This window comes from Gobio gobio (assembly GCF_949357685.1).
Source record: "Gobio gobio genome assembly, chromosome: 18".
Lineage (NCBI taxonomy): Eukaryota > Metazoa > Chordata > Actinopteri > Cypriniformes > Gobionidae > Gobio > Gobio gobio.
In genome coordinates, this window is record NC_137111.1 from 7,349,809 (window position 1) to 7,372,958 (window position 23,150).

The 23,150-nt window shown below is 40.6% G+C and overlaps 1 protein-coding gene across 2 annotated transcripts in view; it reads right to left on the reverse strand.

Annotated features, from left to right (window-relative positions):
- Window positions 1–2,613: 2,613 nt before the first annotated feature.
- eml4 (EMAP like 4) overlaps window positions 2,614–23,150 on the reverse strand; it is a 174,358-nt gene continuing 153,821 nt past the window's right edge. For both annotated transcript variants that reach the window (XM_079842890.1, XM_079842889.1), the window contains exons 21-24: window positions 9,813–9,900; window positions 9,545–9,643; window positions 5,203–5,333; window positions 2,614–5,116 (exon numbers count right to left, since the gene is read on the reverse strand). In XM_079842890.1, the coding sequence (XP_079699016.1) occupies window positions 4,622–5,116; window positions 5,203–5,333; window positions 9,545–9,643; window positions 9,813–9,900 (813 nt within the window). In that variant the 3' untranslated portion in view covers window positions 2,614–4,621. The remainder of the gene's footprint in view (window positions 5,117–5,202; window positions 5,334–9,544; window positions 9,644–9,812; window positions 9,901–23,150) is intronic.

Below are 23,150 nucleotides of genomic sequence, written 5' to 3' on the forward strand. Positions count from 1 at the left end.
TGTCAATGACTTCTAATCAGCTGGTGATTTTCGACGATGCTTGAAGTCAGTACTTTCTCCTCAAGTTCACACTGGTGGAACCACAGAATCACAAACCATCAACATGATCCACTGACGTTTGACATCCACAGCAATGCCCCTTCATTTTCAACTCCATTCAAATGTCTTTTTGTGAAATGTCTTGCTTGAAAAGTGTGCATCTACCATGTTTCTGTAAAGTAAACGCCACTTCCGTAACTAATGCTTTATGGCAGGGATGGGCAACTCCAGTCCTCGAGGGCCACTGTCCTGCAGAGTTTAGCTCCAACTCTGATAAAACTCACCTGCCTGTAGCCGTCTAGTAATCCAGGAGACACTGATTAGCTGGTTCAGGTGTGTTTGATTAGGGTTGGAGCTAAACTCTGCAGGACAGTAGCCCTCGAGGACTGGAGTTGCCCATGCCTGCTTTATGGCCTGGTTTCACAGACAGGACATTCGTTCAATTAGGATATCTAAGTAGCTTTTATAAACGAGCCTTAGAGAATCACATTACGGGTGTGCATCTTGAGACTTAACAATGGCACTGACATATATTAAGATATGCTTTCAGTTAAAGGTGCACTATGTAACATTTTTTCAGTAAAATATCCAAAAAACACTAGGCCAGTGTTATATATTTTGTTCATTTGAGTACTTACAACATCCCAAATGTTTCCAACTATTTGTAAATTGTGAGAAAATTGCTATTTTAACCGGGATGTTTCAGGGAGTCGCCTGTCAATTGCGTAATATCTGCGTTCCCCTTGGTTTACGGTTTTATTTTGCAGAAACGCTTTACTCTCACTGTAGTTTGAACAAGTGTCATAGCAGCCGCTGAGAGAACGCACAGAGTAACGTCATCACATCATCAACACACTCAGATGTGTCTAATATGATCAACAGAGCTGCGTTACCTCACACTCATGAGCGGAGGAGAGGAAGTGGCGCCGGCGACTGTGGCATAATTAAAGTCCCGCTGCTCAAGAGGCGTGTGTTGCGTTCATCTTATTAACAATCGCTCCGGCGGTTCCTCAGCTCCACAACACTCGTCCTGCTCTGCTTCAGACTACAGTAACGTTAATAATCACATCCATGAACACGATTTCTGCCCGAGTCCTATCCCGATTCTTTCCCACCGGCTGTGAGGTGAAGATCACATGTCCCAAGATTCTGTGCTCAAACTTGCCGTCATCAAACTACGCCTTTGTTTTGAATAGGTGACCTCTAGCGGACGGAAAACTTACATAGTGCACCTTTAAAACAGCTTAAACATGCATTTTAGACTGGGACTAGCTTAAGCCTTGTCTGTGAAATTCATATCGTTTAAGTGTGGCGTGGAAGTCCATGGAGAATCTAACTAAGGCAATCTCAGTGAAAACCTTCCCACTTGGTAATGGAGTAGTCCATAAAGCGTACATAAAAAAGGTATAAAAAGTAAACTGCAGACCAGCTGAGGCACATTCAACTCAACACCGTCTACACCGCAAATGTTGCATTTGCATAAAACACACCACAATCCATCTACACATTGCTAAAGCCACCTAATCGACTATTACATCCATTTCATGCAGTTAAAAAACACCTGGATCAATCACATATGAATATGAGGCAGTTGAGTCTTGACATCCTTCAATACTGAGTATCCGAATGCTGATGTGTATTATATTACACACATCACTGAAGATTGTCGTTCTTTCACAATAAAAAAAGGAAACCCAATGACTGCAAATGTGTATTTTTATCTGAGAGTGTAAACCATGCCTTTGTACACAGAGACTGCACATACAAAGCATTTCAATACCCTGCAAAACGTCCCTCCTAAAGCTGGATTGAGAGCTGTTTGTTTTCATGTCATTATATTGATTTAGGTTCTGGTTCATCAAGCAGCACGGGTCTCAGCAGCTCTTTGTTTTTCTCTGAAATGAATGAGCAAGTCAAATTCATAGCACGTTAAATCTTCATTGAGCTTATTTTTTAATCCATATTTCCATGTAATGTTGTGGGAAACACAAAAATGCTTGGGAGAGCGTTCTCTTATAAAAAAAAGTACTGTGGCGGTATCATGGACCAGTGTTGGTATCGTATGGTGATACTATGGTATTTTTTTAAGGAAGCCCTAAAGGGACATGGTGATGGTAGATGGGAGAAAAGTTATATTTGCTTTTGCGATCTCTCACAAAAGTATTGTTTCCCCTGAGAAATTGCGTGCACTCGCAAAACTTTTGTATATATCCAAACGTTTCTCTGTGGAACGCAATACTTTTGCCATTTAGCGCAAATGTTTGGCAAGAGCACGCAAAGTTTCTTACCATACTCAAATACCATGATATTTGTCCTGTTGGTGACCAAAAAATGGCCCAATTTACTTGAATTAGCCCTATGGTACTAATAAAAAAGGTATTATTATGGTACTTTCTGGTGCCATTTGTACAAAAAGGAGTGGGCGACAACAATCTTTTTCCTTTGACTTTCTCTTTTAGACTCTCTCCAAAAAGAGCGATCCTGAGAAAATGTGAGGGAGAGAGGGAGAGGGCGACCGCCCTTCAGCGGAATGAAAGAAGCGGCGACTCGCGCGCACATACACACTCACGCACGCACATTTAAGACTCGTTTAATCTTTCGTTTCTCTCATACGATAAAAAACAAGAACATCTCAGTCCAATGAACAAAATGACAAGAAAAACAGTCCCAAAATGAAACCTAAAAACAACTGAGTCTCAGTGAGAAGAGAGTCATTTGGATCAGCGATTAAAACGGATGGTATGAACGCACAGAGGAGATCTCCAGTCTGAGGCAGATGTGAGGGTGGTACGGCATCTTTAGACGGGCGGGTGAGACTAAAACCGGGGGGCGGGGATTTATAAAACAGGCAGGCTATTGCCATGCAGACCCCATTTTGAGGCAGGTCAGGTTTGTGTGTTTGTTGTGTTTGCTTTGAATGAAGTGTGCAGCTGTTTATGGCTATTCTTCTGTAAAGAGGCGATAATCGTGCCAGGCTGAAATTCAAGGTGTCCGTGAACAATGGCGACCAGCAGAAGCAGCCGTTGAGGTCCTTGAGTCTGACCAATGAGGCAGGGGCACCTGCCTGGCGTCACAAGATATACATATCCTGAAGTTTTTGGCTCAGGGACAGATGCTATGCAAGCATGCAAATCAGCTTCACATGCAGTCCTCCACCAATGTTCACAGAGAGCGAGACGATACAAATGAGCATCATGTGACTTTTAAGCTTTACTCACTAAAATGGTTAGTTCATCTGAAAATGAACATCATTTACTCAACCTCATGTCGTTCCAAACCTGTGTGACTTACCTTTTGCAGAACACAAAAGAAGATATTTTGTAGAATGAAAGTCAAAGGGGTCCATTGTTGTTTTGGACCCAACTGACTTTCATTGTATGGACAAACATGTGTCTACGAAACATCTGCAAAACATCTTTGAAACGTCTGCAAAACGTCTTCGAAATGTCTGCGAAACATCTTAGAAATGTCTGCGAAACATCTTTGAAACATCTGCGAAACGTCTTCGAAACGTCTGCAAAACATCTTAGAAATGTCAGCAAAACATCCTTGAAACATCTGCGAAAACGTCTGCGAAACATCTTCGAAGCATCTTTGAAACGTTTCTGAAACATCTTCGAAACGTCTGTGAAACATCTTCGAAACGTCTGCGAAACATCTTTGAAACGTCTGAAAAAAATCTTCGAAACGTCTGCGAAACATCTTCGAAACGGCTTGGAAACATCTTTGAAATGTCTGTGAAACATCTTTGAAACGTCTCCAAAACATCTGCAAAACATCTGCGAAACATCTTCGAAACGTCTTCGAAACATCTTTGAAATGTCTGTGAAACATCTTTGAAACGTCTCCAAAACATCTGCAAAACATCTGCGTAACATCTTTGAAACGTCTTCGAAACGTCTGTGAAACATCTTTGAAACATCTTTGAAACATCTCCAAAACATCTGCAAAACATCTGCGTAACGTCTGCGAAACATCTTTGAAACATCTTCGAAACGTCTGCGAAACAACGTCTTTTGTGTTCCACAAAAGAAAGAAAGTTATACCGGTTTGGAACAAAATGAGGATGAGTATTAGACATTTTATTAGGCATTTTTGTTCGTTTGAGTGAACCATCCCTTTAAGCGAGGAAAAGGTTCATCCTTAATCAACAAGAGCATTGATGTATATGCCAAATGCCCATAAATTGAAAGCATGTGTCCATTTTTATGTTGTTCTGTGTATATAAACGTACACTTTGTTTGGTTCTAAACCTGGTAAATCGTTTAATCACAGTTACTGATGTATGCATGAGTGTATTAGTGTTCGTGTGGTAGTGTGTGTGTCAGTTTAAACCTGTAGGTGTGTTTTTAACTACACTTTCCTAATCGCTCACCATCCAAGTCGAACCAATGCCTCCACGACCACATCTACTGAACAAGCCGTCAACGCAACAACAAACTAAGACACGAAAAAGAAAATCTCGAAAAGGATAAAAACTGAGAAGACCCTGCTTTTGTAATCCGACAGGAAGGCTGCAGTGACAAGCTGTTGCCTTTGGCCGGGCTGTTGAGCAGGAGAGAGAAGGGGTCGGACCGCCGCCTTATAAGGGGGGGTTAAAGGGCATGCCCTCGTCACTGGGCGTGGCCGTGTCGTCGCTAGGCTCTAGGCTGTCCTTGGGGCTCAGGGTGCTGTCAGATAGGGGCGTGGCGTCATCTGAAGGGGGCGGGGTTTCGGCGGAGCCATCCTGCTGTCCATTAGTAGTGGCCGTGTGCAGGGGTTCGGGGGGCGTAGGAGGGGGAGTGTTGGTGTCAGGCTGGGTGCTGATGGGTAGCGAGACTGGCACCAGCAGGGGCTCAGTAGGAGTGTGGGGGACGCTGGGTACCGACACCAGGGTGCGAGGGGTGGAGTTGTGCAGCAGGGAATCGCCCAGGCCCAAGCTGGAGTCGCTGTGCACCAACGAAGAGGTCTTTTCCACCAGACGCCACTGCATGATGCTCGTGTCCTTGCCGCCCGTTGAAATCAGGTGACTGTCGCTGTGCATGAAGCTCACGTTTGTCACGTGACTGCTGTGGGCGCTGTACTTGTGGCTTGGGGCCTGCAGTTAAATAACAAAATCGATCAAATTTCAGATAGACCAACTGCTTTAAACTGTGGTAGTGAGGATGGTGTGACGTGACAGACCTTTGGTCTTGAGCAGGGGTACTGGAAGAGGTGCACTTTACAGAAGTCATCAGCCAGAGCGATCACCTTCCTGTTTCGAGAGCGCACCAGGGCATTGATATCTGTCCCATCTGAGCCCTCCGGCCAAACACCTGTTACACACAAACACAGACACACATCAGGGCACAACGTCACCACACTGGGGGAGCTTTTCAAACTAGAGATACTTCCAAGAATAAAAAAAATAAATAAATAAAAAAAAGATTGATACATGAACATTCTTACACAATTACATTGATAAATATGATTCACCACTGTTTTTAATTGAATACTATAACTTAAAATGTTTATTAAGGTGTTGTATTGTTTATTCTTTGAATTGTATTTTTTTATTTTTATTAAATTGTTAATTTAATCTTAAACTGGTAGCAAGAATTAAGAAAATTCAAATCCTTCCTAATTTTAACAAGGGAATGTATTTTTGACCTTATTCATAAGCACATAGACACCTCACTATACTCAAAAAATATGATCATAAATGGATTAGGAGCATTTAACAAAATCACCAGCAGGAGGCAGAAGAACACCAGGTACAGGACACACACAGAAACACACGGACACACACACGGGCACACACACACACACACACACACACACACACACGGACAGACACATGGACAGACACATGGATAGACACATGGACAGACACATGGACACACATGCACACACACACGGACAGACACACGGGCATACACACACACACACACACACACACGGACAGACACATGGACACACGGGCACACACACACGGAAACACACGAAGAGACACATGGACACGCGGGCATTCACACACACACGGACAGACACACGGGCATACACACGGACAGACACATGGACACACGGGCACACACACACACGGACAGACACATGGACACACGGGCACACACACACACAGACAGACACATGGCCACGTGGGCATACACACACACGGACAGACACACGGGCATACACACACACACACACACACACACACACACACACTCACACGGACAGACACACACGGACATACAACGGGCACGCACACACGGACAGACACATGGCCACGTGGGCATACACACACACGGACAGACACACGGGCATACACACACACACACACACACACACACGGACAGACACACACGGACAAACACACACGGACAAACACACGGGCACACACACACACACACACACGGACAGACAGACACATGGACGCCCACACACACACACACACACGGACAGACACATGGACACACGGGCACACACACACGGACAGACACATGGACACACGGTAACACACATACGGACAGACACACGGGCACACACACACACACACACACACACGGACAGACACATGGCCACATGGGCATACACACACACACACGGACAGACACATGGCCACGTGGGCACACACACGGACAGACACATGGCCACGTGGGCATACACACACACACACACACACACACACAGAAAGACACACGGGTATACACACATGGGCATACACACACGGACAGACACACACGGACAGACACACGGGCATACACACACACACACACACACACACACACACACACACACACACGGACAGACACATGGACACACACACACAGACAGACACATGGACACACGGGCACACACACACACACACACACACACACACACACACACACACACACACACACACACACACACACACAGACAGACAAACACATGGACACACACACACATGGACAGACATATGGACACACAGACAGACACATGGACACATGGGACACATGGACACATGGGCACACACACACGGACAGACAGACAGACACATGGACACACACACACACACACACACACACACGGACAGACACATGGACACACACACACACACAGACAGAGACACATGGACACACGGGCACACGGGCACACACACACAGACAGACAGACACACGGGCATACACACACAGACAGACAGACACATGGACACATGGAGACACACACGGACAGACACAAGGACACAGACACGCACACACGGGAATACACACACACACAGACAGATGCACGGACAGACACACACACACAGACAGACAGACACATGCACACACACACTCGGACATCTAGGGACACACTCAGATGGACGGACACACACTCGGACGGACGGGGACACACACTCGGACACACACTTTTCTGTAGCATCACATTCCCTGCCCTGCTCTAATCTATTGGCTCAGTGCTGGGGAATTTGTACAGTTCTACCAAATATTTTTCCAGTGTAATAAAGTGCTAAAATATGTGGAGCTGTGGTGAAGACTGGGCTGGCTTTCCTCAAAAGCACCCTGTGTAAATGTGCTCCTGTCTCCAGTATTACAGACCCACACACACCAGATGGCACACTCTGCTGACAGATAAAGTGAGTTTTGTGGGCTGAACTACTTTTGGGTTTTGTAAATCACCCTGCTTAGACATGAAGTCACTCAGCGAAATTAGAACGACAGACTATAACTGTGTGTATAAAGACAGAAGGACAGCGAGATGAAAAGCTGCAAAGGGAGACCAGATGACTGACAATCGGACTACTAAATAGGTTACGGGCAGAATTTGTCACCAGAAAATGAGCTAAATATGACAAACCCTCCCTCTGGGAACATCTCCATTTGCACAAATGATATATTCTGTATATTACTGGACAAAAGTTAAGATTTTTTATGTCTTTGAATGAAGTCTTTTATGCTCACCAAGGCTGCAGTTTTTTCAAATAAAAAATACAGTAGTGCTGTCAAATCGATTAATCGTGTCTAACATATAACACACGCACACATATACATATATAATATAAAAATATAATAAATATAATATAAATATAATTATCTCTTCATCATAGCTCCTGTTAGTGGGTGGGATAAATTAGGCAGCAAGTGAATATTTTGTCCTCAGAGTTGATGTGTTAGAAGCAGGAAAAATGGGTAAGCATAAGGATTTGAGCGAGTTTGACAAGGGCCAAATTGTGATGGCTAGGCGACTGGGTCAGAGCATCTCCAAAACTGCAGCTCTGTGGGCTGTTCCCGGTCTGCAGTGGTCAGTCTCTATCAAAAGTGCTCCAAGGAAGGACCAGTGGAGAACCGGCCACAGGGTCATGGACAGCCGGCCTAGGCTCATTGATGCACGTGGGGAGCGAAGGCTGGCCCGTGTGGTCCGATCAAACAGACGAGCTACTGGAGCTCAAACTGCTCAAGAAGTTAATGCTGGTTCTGATAGAAAGGTGTCAGAATACACAGAGCATCTCAGTTTGTTGTGTGTGGGGCGGCATAGCCGCTGACCAGTCAGAGTGCCCCTGCTGACCCTGACCCCGCCCAAAGCACCAACAGTGGCACGTGAGCATCAGAACTGGACCACGGAGCAATGGAAGAAGGTGAATGAATCACGTGTTCTTTTACATCACGTGGATGGCCGGGTGCGTGTGCGTCATTATCTGGGGAACACATGGCACCAGGTGCACTATGGGAAGAAGGCAAGCCGGCGGAGGCAGTGATGCTTTGGGCAATGTTCTGCTGGGAAACCTTGGGTCCTGCCATCAAAGCATTGCTGAGACCATGTACACCCTTTCATGGAAATGGTATTCCCTGGTGGCTGTGGCTCTTTCAGCAGATAATGCGCCGTCACAAAGCAAAAATGGTTCAGGAATGGGTTGAGACGAGTTTGAGGTGTTGACTTGGCCTCCAAATTCCCCAGATCTCAATCCGATCGAGAATCAGTGGGATGAGCTGAACAAACAAGTCTGATCCATGGAGGCCTCACCTCACAATTTACAGGACTTAAAGGATCTGCTGCTAACATCTTGGTGCCAGATACCACAGCACACCTTCAGGGGTCTAGTGGGGTCCATGCCTCGACGGGTCAGGGCTGTTTTGGCAGCAAAAGGGGGACCAACACAATATAAGGAAGGTGGTCATAATGTTATGCCTGATCGGTCTCCTGATAGATATATAAAATTTGAAAAAACTATTAGAAAAATATGTATGGTTATGGTTGCACGTTATAATTTACTTTATAGAAAAACAAGAGAGGTCTGGCATGTCTTCATTCTGCCAGTGTGTGTGAGAGAAAGAGAATGACTAAGACCCCCTCAAGACTGAACCACGGACAGGAAATGAGTGTGAAATAGAGCATACAGTTCAAATACCAGCCACACGCTTGGAAAAAACCAATGAGACACGCTTACGCAGAACACACACACACACACACACACACACAAAACTCATATACATAATCAATGCAGGCGTCAAACCGAAAAAGTTCTATGCAACAAAGACCCATAATGCATCACTCCACAGATACTGACCGAAGACGTGGAATCCGAGCACACAGGTATACGTGGCCCAGTCGATGTCCTTGCACTCAGAGCGGTTACGAATCAACTTACAACCGTTTGGAATGTCCCCTGTGGAAGAGGGAAAACAACACGTCAACTTCTGGTCCAAATGCAAACACAAACCACAAGCTGAAACAGTCACGGTGTATTTTACCCAACCAAAGAGACAGAACGTTTAATATGATCAGACGTCAATGTTTTTCAGAGAAACCAAGAGCCAAAGAGATCAGCCACTTACAGTAAAGGATTTCATAATCTCCTGAGTTGGACATGATGAACTTGTTGTCGGGGGACCAGTCAAGATGTGTAATGTAGCTGGAATGTCCCTGAGGAAAGAGATGAAAAGATTTGACAATGAAAAAGGAGGAAGAAAACAGTAATTGCAGAACAAACTGTTATGGATCACGGAGCTGCTTGAGTTCTGTAGGAGGACAAAGACATGGACAGGGATAATCAAATCAAAACTCTGTGTGAGTATTTCCTCGAGGGAACACAAAACTCGACATTTTGTAGAATAGCTAAGCTCATCTTTTCATTGCAATGAAATCGAGTGTTTTTATATACGGTTTAGTTAAAAAAAAAAAGACAATTTTAAGTCTTCAATAGCCACACAATATCTTTCACAAAGGAAAAGACTGTCAGCCGAAAAACCTCATCTCCATTTTTAATCATTTTTGTTATTATTATTATTTTTTTCATAAATCATACTGGTCACTCTTTTATGTCAGTCTGTGGATTTTCAAATCAAATCAAATCAAAATGTATTTATAAAGCACTTTTTAAAACATCTGGTGCTTATCAAAGTGCTGTACATACATAAACTAAAATATCAATAATACAAACAATCACTAACAAAGGGAAAACAAAACACAAATAAACAATAAGAAAGCAGCTCTCAGATAGTGTCAAATGCCAGACTATAAAAATACATTTTTAAGCAAGATTTAAAAACAGCAAGTCTAATGAGAAGGGGCAAACTATTCCAGAGCTTCGGGGCCGCCACAGCAAAAGCTCGGTCACCCCTGCTCTTCAACTTTGCCCGTGGAGCAACTAAGAGCAAGTGGTCAGCGGACCTTAGGGCCCTTGGCGGAGCTTAATCAGGTCAGAAAGATATTTGGGTGCTAAACCATTAAGAGATTTAAAAACAAACATCAAAATCTTAAAATGAATCCTAAACTGGACAGGTAACCAGTGAAGAGAGGCGAGATGGGGGTAATATGTTCCCGCTTTCGTGTACACGTCAACAATCGAGCTGCCGCATTCTGGACCATCTGCCGTCTGGAGAGAGAAGCCTGACTAATAACAATAATCCAGGCACGTTGAAATAAAAATATGCACCAGTCTTTGAAAGTCACTAAAAGACAAAAAGATTTCACCTTGGTAAGTTGTCTCATTTGAAAAAAAAATAGATTTAACTGCTGAGTTAATCTGTTTGTCCCGTTTAAAACCACTGACCTTAATAACAACTAATTTTTTTTACATAGGGCTTAGCAAGTGGACTCAGTTCACCAAGGTCCAAATCTATTGACCCATATGTACCTCCTGACGTAAACAGCGTAACTTCAGATTTTTGATCATTAAGGCTAAGGAAATGCCATCCAGGCCTTAATTTCCTCTAGACATTGCAATAGGAGTGTCAAAAAGCAAGTATCTTGGCGTTTCATCGTCAGATAAATTTGCGTAACGTCTGTATAACAGTGGTACGAGATACCATATTTCCTTATAATGTGCCCAAAGGGCAGCATATAAAGGGAGAACAAGATAGGCCCCAAAATAGAACCCTGGGGGACCCCACACGAGGGAGAAGCTGTTGAGGAGACACATTCTCCTAGGCGAACTGGAAAAGTTCTTTCCAACAGGTTTGGAAACCTATTTTGCAAATATTTAACCAAGTAGAAGTATTAAAAAGAGCTTGTGACTAAACCTCGTAACTCCATTGGATCCTCAAACTGTCAGTCAAACCTCATAACTCCGCCCACATATAATCACAGCCTCTTTGCTTGTTTGCAATGCAAGGGTAAATAATGAACTGGTTCTTTGGATAAGTACAACGTTTATACTACTCAAGAAACACTATATATAAAGGAGCTTTAATAACATGAGATTTTGGCCAAATGACAGAAAAAACTGGAGCGCCCACAGAGCTACAATAAGGTTTATTGATAAATTGTAATGTAATGCCGATCTAATGACCAAATACGAAATTCACTGGTTGAAAACCACATAACTGTATTTGAGCATTGTTTGGGTAAAATGTTAATATATACTGACAACAAATGCAAGAGTACGAGCACATATAGAGCCACAATATTAACTTTGACAGCGCAGTGTTTAATTATTAAAAAATAGAGTATTTTTTTCTATTCCACTATTCCAGTTTTGAATTTGATTGTGAGGGTAAAAACAGGCTTGGGCGGTTGGACAAAATTTGGGCTGCTTTGTATGATTTAAAACATCTAAATGTTATAGTCTAATTGATTAATAACAAACTCAAGTGTGCATGTACTCCATAAAATCAGTCATCATGACACACACTGGCCCAGTATAGAGTCAGCTTGGTGTTGACGTCGCAGACGAGCACGCACTTTCAGCCAATCAGCGATCAGCAGGGAGACGTGCTCATTCATGACAGGTTTTCAGTACGAAATTGTAGCTGGATATCAAGTGATCGCTATGCCAGTGGCATAAATATACAGTCATTTATCTACAGTAATGAGTGGTAGAGTGAAACAACTCTCAAAACGTGGAATACACCTGTGACTCAAAGACTCTTTATAAATATAACTAACTCTAAGAGCACAGTTGAATGACCTGAATTAAAATCGAATATGACTCCTGTCCATCATCGTGTGCACACTGGCCTGATCAGGACATCTGCACCTTTTAAACCGTCTAGACTGCGCTCTACTCGTCCCGACAGCTGCTGAAAGAGTGTGTTGAGTTCTGCGTTATGTTCTACAAATATGTACTTCACGAAAGACAACGTTATTGTAGTTCTGTCTGAAGTAAAAGTTGTAGGACTATCGTACAGTATCAGTGAATGTATCAGTGAATGACACATTTTGGCTGTGGTGTGTGCAGTAATGTGTGTGTAATGCCTGCTAATTACATTGTTTATTCCGATTATATTGGGTAGTTTTTGCACTTAAATTAGTTTATTCTTACTGTTGACATTTGAAATTGATGTGTTTTTCCATGGGTTTAAGTCATCGGTTAATTTCATGATTTTGACAGTTTCCACTTGGACATTTTAGTCATGCATGACTGTATATGAATGTATTTGCCCTGTTTTGATCCGTTTTCCTGGGAAATGATTTATTTTTTACTTGATTTTGTCATCATTATTTTGTTTTAAGGAGATAAACTGGTGCTAATCAACCTTGACTGACATGGCAATACAATTATAATCACATTATTTTGGCAGTTCAAATTTTGGGAAGTTTTTTCTTAGATTGGGCGGGTTTTAGTGAGCTGGAAAACGTCAACCCAATCTGGCAACAATGGCAGCAAGCATTGCAACAGCTGCAACCTTTGAGAAAAAGAAGTGCGCTTAATTTGCACTTCAAATCAAATATGGGTTAATGACATGTATCTTTTGTGTCAGAATTCATTATTTTCCTAAAAAGAATTTTAATAAATACATGTCATGTATCAAATTGATCTACAATATTTCCTTAATAAGAAACCCTTTAAAAATAATTTAAAATTAAATGTACTTTTTGAGTTGTGGTGTTTGAAAGACCAACAATGTCAGGTGGTGCGACCAGCAAATTTACATTTAAAAGTATCAATTCTTGCTGCAGTTGCAAAATAAAGTATGAAATATAACTGTAAACCGTTATATAATGTATACAACATTTTTACAGTTAAAAACAACTCCTTATGGAAAATTGGGTGTTTGTACACATAGAAAAGTGTCTGTTTATATGAATTGGACTAAAAGGGCAATACATAAAGAAATGGAAAGAGAATTTACCCTGTGATATGCATTTTTAAACACTACAATGATTAATATCTACACATTTTCAGTAGTGCTAAGTACATTAAATGTATATAATTTGAAATGATTATATGGTCGCACCACCGGATATATTCTGGGTGGTAAAATCAGAAATCTTGTTTAATAATGAATTAATGCTGTCTTAAAAGCTGTAAAACCAATATGAATCAAAACCATACATTTTTTGGACAATGCATTTTAAAACGGTTTTGCTTAAAAACCTTATTTGTCATTGAACAATATATAAAACTGTACTTGTATATAATAAAATATTAAGTGCACTTAAAGAGAGTACACTTTCATGACTGTGCACTTTTAAAAAGGGCATTTTGAAATAATGTCAAATGAAAAGTTTTACTTTAAAGTTTAAATTGTGTCATTTTAATAATCTTTTGTCATGCTTTAAGGAAGTACACTATTTTGATGTGTTGACTAACATACTAAAGCACATGTAAAGTACTTGATTAAAATATTAACTAAAAAGTGTTAATATTACATTTAAAGTTAATATATTCTATATTTTAACGTATTTTAAATACATACAAATTTCAACAGAAATGACATTAAAGTATTTGCTAGTTTTCCATAAGTAAACCTAAATCATATTTCAAAGTAGGGCTGCACGATTATGACAAAAATCGTAAAAATCATGAAATTGTAATTGTGATTATTAATTAGCAGCTTGGACAATCTGAAAAATATCTAATTTTATGAACACATCTCAATATTTCACAGAAGACAGAAAGTCGTACAAGTTTAAACATAGGGGTGAGGAAATAGTGACATTTTTTAGGTAATCCAGCTCTTTAACCTACATGCAAAAAATCAATTGAGTTCAAAGTCTAAAAGCTCTTCTGCAATGAGACCGTGAACATCTCACAGAGACAGACAACTAAACAAAGGGATGGAAAAAAGGGCTGAATGCAGTGGTGTCCATAAATAATGCTGGAAGGGTTTCCACCCAGTGCAAAGAGAGACCCAAATCTCCAGCTCAATCTCTGTTCATCTGATTTATCACTGACTTGTCCAAGTCCACAGAGTCGACAGGCTTCCCTCCCACATTTTCGGCGGGTCTTAAAAAGCCTTAATTCACCCATACACAAATTAAGGCCATACAAAGATCTTAAATCAGAGCAGAAAGTATTAAATTCATAAAGTCGTGGCATTAAATGTCGCATGCATTGCAAAAATGAATACAAGTGCGCTCACGGCATGACTCGTAAAAATATTCACGTCCTCGTAGAACACGTACTCGAACTTTGAGTATTTTTTTGTCCTATATCTAAACATCTTTACTTGAGATGCAGTCCTGAACATCTGAACCGAATTAAGTGAGTTTAAGCTTGGAACAAGAACAAATATCTGTCAATGAGTTATCGAAACGTCCCTTTGAATTAAGTAGATTTTTCTGAGCCCACTGGCAGATATTTGTTCTTGTTTGAATCATAAACTCAATTCATTTTGATCAATTTGACTGAAAACAAGACTATATATTTTGGGCCTATCATACACCTGGCGCAATCTGGCGCCAGGCAAGTGTTTTTTGCTAGTTTCAGCCTAACAGAGTTCTCATTTTCACGTCCAGCGCCACGTTGTTTAAATAGCCAATGCATTTGCGCCCATCTGTTCACCCATGGTCTGAAAACCACGTGTGTTCAGGCGCATGTGTTCGATTTTGAGGAACTGAAAACAAATGCGCCATTGACCAACACAAACCTGCTCTAAAATCAATAGCGCAGTATTTTTTGTGTTATTTAAAGAGCGCATTAGTAATATGCATTGACAGCTGTGATTGAGAGCTTCTCTGAGTGAAGTCGTCACTGAGGCACCAACAGACTTTAGCTTTAATTTATACATTTCCGTAGCTGTTTATTTCACACTGACATAATGATTTGTTCTGCATCTGCGAGAGTGCGGGCAGCTTTTGATATCGCGGCTCCACTTCCTGCTCGCTACTGCGCAGACTCCGTCCCCAAGATTCGGATGTTGGCGGCTTCACTTTTCTTCAGTGGAAGGTAGTGAAGACACGTCGTCCATATTTTTTGCTACTATGGCAGCAGCACACAAACATTTTTAAATATTAAAAATAAAAGGATTCCTCTCTGGAGAAGCGTTCAGTTTTTCCGCTCGCAAATTCCTCCATGTAAATAGCGAATTAGCTTTTAAAGGGAATGGGAGATGAGACTCTGATTGGTTTATTGCACGTTACGGCCAAAACACACCCGTGACTCATTAAGACACGAGGGACGACCCTTTTGGACCATGCGCCGGGCGCGCAAAATGTTTTTTTTTTTTCGCCGTTAAACTAGTAAAAGTGGATTCGGACACACCTTAAGTGCACCTGCGCCGTGAGCTTCAGACCATGTGCTCAGATTGGTAAAATAGGCCCCAAATGTCATTTAGTCTCTCCAGTAAATGTATCTTGAATTAAGAATTTACATTTGCACTGGAAAACAAGACAAAAACACTGAGGAAAAACATTTTTTTTTACAGTGTGATCAGGTACAGTAAAATATTTCATGTTCTAGTGGTTGGGAGTTGAGCGATTCAAGCTCAAAGTGAATTAAAGTTAAAGTGAATTAAAAAGTAACTGTTGAAAGTTGTATTTTCAAACTCTGAACTCATTGTGTTTCTCCCTAGACAGTTACATTTAGAGAACATATTGACGTAGTTTTTCCTTCGATTTAAGGCCTTTTCACACCTTGTTGGGTCCGGATATTCAGACTTTTCAGTTTGTTCTGAATCAAAATTACAGGTGTGAAACCTCCCCCGTACCACGGTCCGGACTAAACAAATAAAATTTGGTCCAACGAAAAGAGTCTCAGTCGGGATCAAACTGAACAAAGGTTCGGTTCGTTTCTAGTGTGAAAGCATTTTCTGTATGGTTCGGACTTTCAGACCATTTACAGGAAGTTCCTGTTTATGTTTAAATATTATGTAATTTTTAAATTTCATCTCGGCTATATTGATTATGAAAAGTGAAAAGATGCGCAATATGTCAGGATAAATGATTTTGACTACTTCATTAAGTTTTGTTTTGTAGAAAGCATTTCTTTAAAGTGAATTTCGTTTTGTGTAAATTGTATCTTAATTATAATCAATGTTTCAACAGCCAATTGCCTGGATTTAATAAATGAGAAGCATAGCAGGCGATAGCAGACAACAATCGTGACATGGAGGCGTCTGAACGATCACTTGCATTGCTCTTGAATAGGGTTGGAAACCGAGAACCGGTTCTTATGCAGAACCGAAACTGATTTTTGAAAAATACCAGAACCGCGCGAAATTCCTAAGTTTCGGTTACGAAAACGGTTCTGGTGCAATGTGTGTGCGAAGCGCTGGAAGCGTATCCTTTAATAGCGAGTGACAGCCAGTGTTGCCAAGTCCGTGGTTTTCCCGCGGAATTGGGCTACTTAAACACTGTTGCTGCGGGCTGTGTTTCATGTCCGCGGGTTGAAGCGACCCCAATTATGTGATATTTAGCCCCGGAAATGCAAATTTTACCGGAGAAGCCCCCCTGAAACACAATTGGGCTTGTTTTGGGCTAGTTTTGAGTAGCAATTGTGCGGGTTTTGTTGTGAAAACCTGGCAACCCTGGCCCACCTCATCATGAATATTAATTACGTTGCCTGCCGCTTCCAGGAGTGCAACGCAGTTCAGCACTGAAAGCCCTCGCGCTACACATTTACGGTTTTGCGTCAGATGTTTTCTCGTTGACCACCAGCATGGCGAAGAGAAAGTCACAAGTATGGATTCATTTCCAAAGAATGAATGATAATGAAGCAAAATGTAACACATGTGAAAAGTTAATAACATGCAAAGGAGGCTGCACTAGCAATTTGACAAAACATTTGCTACAGCACAGAGTGCCACAGGGCTTATACCAGATTTATAGTGAAAGGCCTATATATATATATATATATATATGTGTGTATGTCAACCGTTGAGTCACCATGGTTTAGGTAAGCGTTTAGGCACAATTACCTTTGTAATGCTGAATTGCAATTTATTATTTACAAGTTCACTGAATAACTGAATTACTATTAAATTAATATACAACTAATTAATAAATATAACTAATAAATATAATTTATAACTTGGTTTTATTCAGAGACAGAGAGATAAAATGTAATAAGACAATTTCAGAGGTGTTCATTTGAAAAAAAATGTGTTGCAAGAATGGCTTAATTAATACTGTAATATATGTACAGTACAGGACTTTTTTGACATTGCCAACCTGTAAATAAATTTTAGAGCAAGTAATAAACACAAAATGGATTGTTTGAGTTGCGTATTGTGCCTTTTTCCTTTACCACTATTTGTTTAATAATTTTAATGGAACCGGAATCGGAACCGGAATCGTTAGGCGGAACCGGAACCAGAACCGGAAATTTTCTCACAATTCCCAACCCTACTCTTGAACACGTCTCATAAATAAACCGAAACTCAGCAGCTAATGCCTCACAGACATGAGAAATATGTGTTTAGAAAGCTTGAAATGTCCACTTTTGAACGAAACAATTCGAAACGAAGAGAAATAGTCAAGCAATGCACACTGTTCAGGACTGTGTAGTGGCAACGCTATGCGTCCGTTCATTCATTCTGGTCAAAGATGCTGACGTCAGACGCACGTTTGTTTACAAACCAATCAATGTCAAGATGCAGCCCACATAGATGATGACGACAGGACGTGAGTGTGTCATGTGAAGTTCTTTAGTGCACTTGCATAATTGCAATGTGAAGCCAAACCAAAAATAACCGAATGTATAAAATGTATCAAAACATGAACTTCGGTCCGGACCTTGGTACAGACTTTCAGGTGAGAAACGGACTTAATCCTTAATTTTTTTTTTTATTTGTATCAAAAAGGTCTTACATTTACCTTCATAAAACCTGCAGAAATAAATTAATTCGTGAAAGCCTGCTATCTGCACACTATGACGATCACCTATCACTCCATTTCCGGCTTTTCATACACAGACTGATGTGTGATTTATGTTTCCACTGTCCTGCAGAAATAGGTCAGAAGTAGTCAAGCATTCCCAGGCTGCACTGTGGTTTACAGCTCAATGGTGAATTGCTTGGAATTTTTGACCTTGACAGTATTTGGACACGTTTGCACACTTGAGTCACATTTAAAAATGTATGAATCTCATATGAATTGCATAGATAAACTATTAAACCTGCATTCAAATGCAGGATTTTTTTTTCAGAACTAACTCCTGAGCCATTTTCAAATACTTAATCAATGCAGGATTTTTTTTTCAGAACTAACTCCTGAGCCATTTTCAAATACTTAATCAGCCTGGTGATCGGTAGTTCTTTTGACAAATGCTTTCTGGAAAAATGTTTTTGAGCTATTTTTCTTTTCAATAAATCACAGTTTTGCTTGCGTGTCCAAATCCGTTTTGAAGCCACTGTATGTGTTCATCTGCTCTAATCTGTCTGTGAGTAACATGGTTCAACTGCGCTGACAGACACAAGAGTGAGCCGTGCGCCAGCATCAATAAAACCACAGGCCATCGTTCCCACAACGTCTGAATTCCCATCGGAGCCTCAGACGTGTCAGGCTGTCAAGAGTGCTGAAAGAGAGGCGCGCTTTCATTCTGACATCTTCAGCCAGTTCAAAACCACCGTCTCTTTATGACTCTCTCTCACACACACACACACACACACACACACACACACACACACACACACACACAGCGGCCTGACATAAACTGTCCACTTCCACCAGTAATATCATAATTCAGTCATTCCATGAAAAGAGAGTCCTTTTTGAAGATCTGCTTTTAAGGCCATGAAATAAAATATTGTACTTTAAAGCATCATTGCACGTGATGGTGTTTTTTTTAATACATATTTTAAAGAAACATACTACTGTTCAAAAGTTTGGGGCCAGTAAGAATTAAAAAATTGTCACTATGAACTAGTTTATTAGCATATTACAAGGATATTGGCTGATTATTAGTACTTATAAAGCACATATTAATGCCTTATTCTGCATGACCATATTCTACATCCCTTAATCATATTCATAACCAATACCTAAACTTAACAACTACTAACTATTAATAAGCAGTAACTAGGAAATTATTAAGTCAAAAGTCATAGTTAAAGTGTTAGTTTACCCAAAAATGAAAATTAGCCCATGATTTACTCACCCTCAAGTCATCCTAGGTGTGCATGACATTCTTCTTTCAGACGAACACAATCTGAGTTATATTAAAAATGTCCTGGCTCTTCCCAGCTTCATAATGGAAGTGAATTGTTGTAATATACAATGTCATATACACCTAGGATGACTTGAGTGAGTAAAACATGGGCTAAACTTAACTTTAATAGTAAGAATTGCACCCCAAACTAAAGTGTGACCCAACTAATACTTCTGTTCAGCAAGGATGCATTACATTTATCAAAAGTGACATTAAAGATATTTATAATGTTATAAAAGTTTTCTGTTTAAAATAAATGCTATTGTAATGAAATTCATATTAAAAGAATCCAAAAAGAAAATACAAAATATGCAGCAGCTCAACTCTTTCAACTATTAAACTAATCATAAATCATCAAAAAAACTCACATCAATAATATTTTAGTATTTAGTATCTTTAACTCATCTTTTAAGTTTAGCGCCATTACTTGACAACAGCTTTTTTCTTGACTTTTTTCCTCTGTAAAATGAGGTATCGGCAACAGCCACTCATCAAGTCATCGCTAAATTGGACTAATTTGGACAGTCACGCTAAAAGTGTGCAGTTTAATAAGGGGATTTTAAGGCTTTGTGTCAGGTGAAAATAATTTAAGAGTGTAACAACTGCAATTTTGTCTCATTTCTGACCCTGTTTTGATGTAAAGTAAATGTCGATTCCATAGACTCCTACAGTGGGAGTCCGAAAAACCTGGAATCGAACAGCCCTAGTTCCAGGGCTACAACTCTAGTAGTTGGAGCGACTTAAAGGGTTAGTTCACCCAAAAATGAAAATTCTGTCATTAATTACTTCCCCTCATGTCGTTCGACACCCGTCAGACCTCCGTTCATCTTCGGAACACAAATGAAGATATTTTAGTTGAAATCTGATGGCTCTGAAAGGCCTCCATTGGCACATCGGCGAGAATAGTTTTTGTGCGCAAAAAAACCCTAAATAACGACTTATATAGTGATGATGATTTCAAAACACGGCCTCATGAAGCTTCGAAGCGTTATGAATCAGTGAGTCGAATCATGATTCGGATCGCGTGTCAAACCGCCAAACTGCTGAAATTTGGCGATCCAAACCACTGAATCGACTCAGTGATTCATAACGCTTCGAAGCTTCATGAGGCCGTGTTTTGAAATCGTCATCACTATATAAGTCGTTATTTAGGGTTTTTTGCGCACAAAAACTATTCTCGCCGATTCATAAAGTTATTGTAGAACCACTGTAGTGAGATGGACTTTGTAACGACGTCTTTAGTGCCTTGTAAGGGTCTTGAGAGTGAACCGTGCATTGTGCCAATGGAGGCCTTTCAGAGCATCAGATTTCAACTAAAATATCTTCATTTGTGTCCGAAGATTTTCCGAAGAGGTCTTACGGGTGTCGAACGACATGAGGGGAAGTAATTAATGACAGAATTTTCAACTAACCCTTTAATGTTTTTTGAGTAATCAACTTAAAAATGTGTGTTTATGCTGCAAATGATTAAGTTGCTCTAACTCGATGTAGCTTGTTGGTTGAACGTAAATTCACTCAAAGTTGTCATAACTCAAAAAAATGTACGCAAACTGTTAATCTTTTTTGTCGAGCCAGCACATTATTTTTTAGAGTCCGTAGCCAGACATATTTCTATTCAAAATTCTACACTTTTTCCAAGATAAAATGTGCACTGGTTTTCCCATTGACAATATATCAATCACATGTATTCGATATAAAAAATTTTTTCGTTAAAACTGGATAGATCATTTGTGTTCATGAATTTTGGTTCACAGTCTGACAGAATGTATAAATCTTTCTCTGTAAGGCACCGTTTCATAGAATGACTCTATTATTACTGTGATCTAGCACAGATGTAAATGACATAAAACTTCTCAACTGCAGAAAAAAGCAAGAGCAGGAGAGGAATCACGTGTGGATGTGGTTCAGACCCGCTTCAGTCACGCACGGTAAACTTTCATTCTCTGCTCTACCCCGACCCCTCGCAATACACAATAATACAGCCACCAAACAATTACATGAATTGCCAAATAAATCACAATTCTTTATTGATGGATTGATGGCAAATGTGTTTAAAATGAGTGTTGCAATCTTAAATACATTAAATGTGTGGCAGGACAAGCACTGGTAGCAATGCTTTGGGAGTTAATGTGCCCCTAGTATGCTTTTTTTTGGATATTACCTTTCATGTAGTGTGTGATAAAGCTGTTTGTGAATGTAGGAGGTCTCCCTATTAAACATTGTATACATTTTATAATCTTGCTAATTACTTACAAAGAACTGAATGGTTTAGCTTCCCAGTACTACAGTAAAACATTATACTCCTTCACATCTATTGCGATCTCTAAATTCTGGCCAGTTGATCATACCTATATTATCAAAATAAACTGCAGGCGGTCGATCCTTTTCCTATTTAGCACCTAAACTCTGGAACAGTCTTCCTAGCATTGTTTGGGAAGCAGACACACTCTGTCAGTTTAAATCTAGACCAAAACACATCTCTTTACTATGGCATACTCATAAAACTTTATCAATTTCTATTATTCAAATCAGTTAAATGATTGTTAGGCTGCATTAACTAGGTCTGCCGGAACCGTAAACACTTCCCATCACACCTGATGTACTCGTTACATCATCAGAAGAATGGCATCTACGCTAATGTTATTCTCTCTGTTTATCCTGAGGTTTACTGTAGTCAGCCGGATCCGGGCCGTATCCAGATCAGATGGTGGACCTGCGCTAGACACGACCACAACGCAGCCCAGAAGTGTCTGCAGAGATTGTGTCAAAGACTCTCCCCTGTGATGCTCTCATCGACACGACATCCTCAACAAACCCGTCTCCGGCGTGATGACTCCGATCTTCAATCAGATGGAACTGGACAAATATTCTGAATATTCAGATCTAATCTGACTTCTGACCTGTAATGTTGGCCTGAATCATTCTCATACACTGTTTGTTCGTTGGCCAACTGGCATCCCGACTGAGCCTGGTTTCTCCCAAGGTTTTTTTCTCTGTTCTGTCACCTGATGGAGTTTTGGTTCCTTGCCACAGTCGCCTCTGTCGCCTTTGTCTTGCTCAGTTGGGGACACTAAATATTCAACTATATTACTGATCTGCCCGCATTGACACTATATGATAATTGAACTGAGCTGAATCAAATTCTGTTGCATTATTTTCCTGTTATCCCTGTAAAGTTGCTTTGAAACAATCTGCATTATAAATTTATACTATATAAATAAAGGTGACTTGACAAGTTTGTGTGTCTCCCAAAACAAAGAAGTGATTCTGAACTCCCTGAAACAAGTCGCCAGTAATTTCAGTCTCACTTCCTCATCAAACCTACGCTGATGTGCAAATGAGCATTTGGTTTCCGACCCAT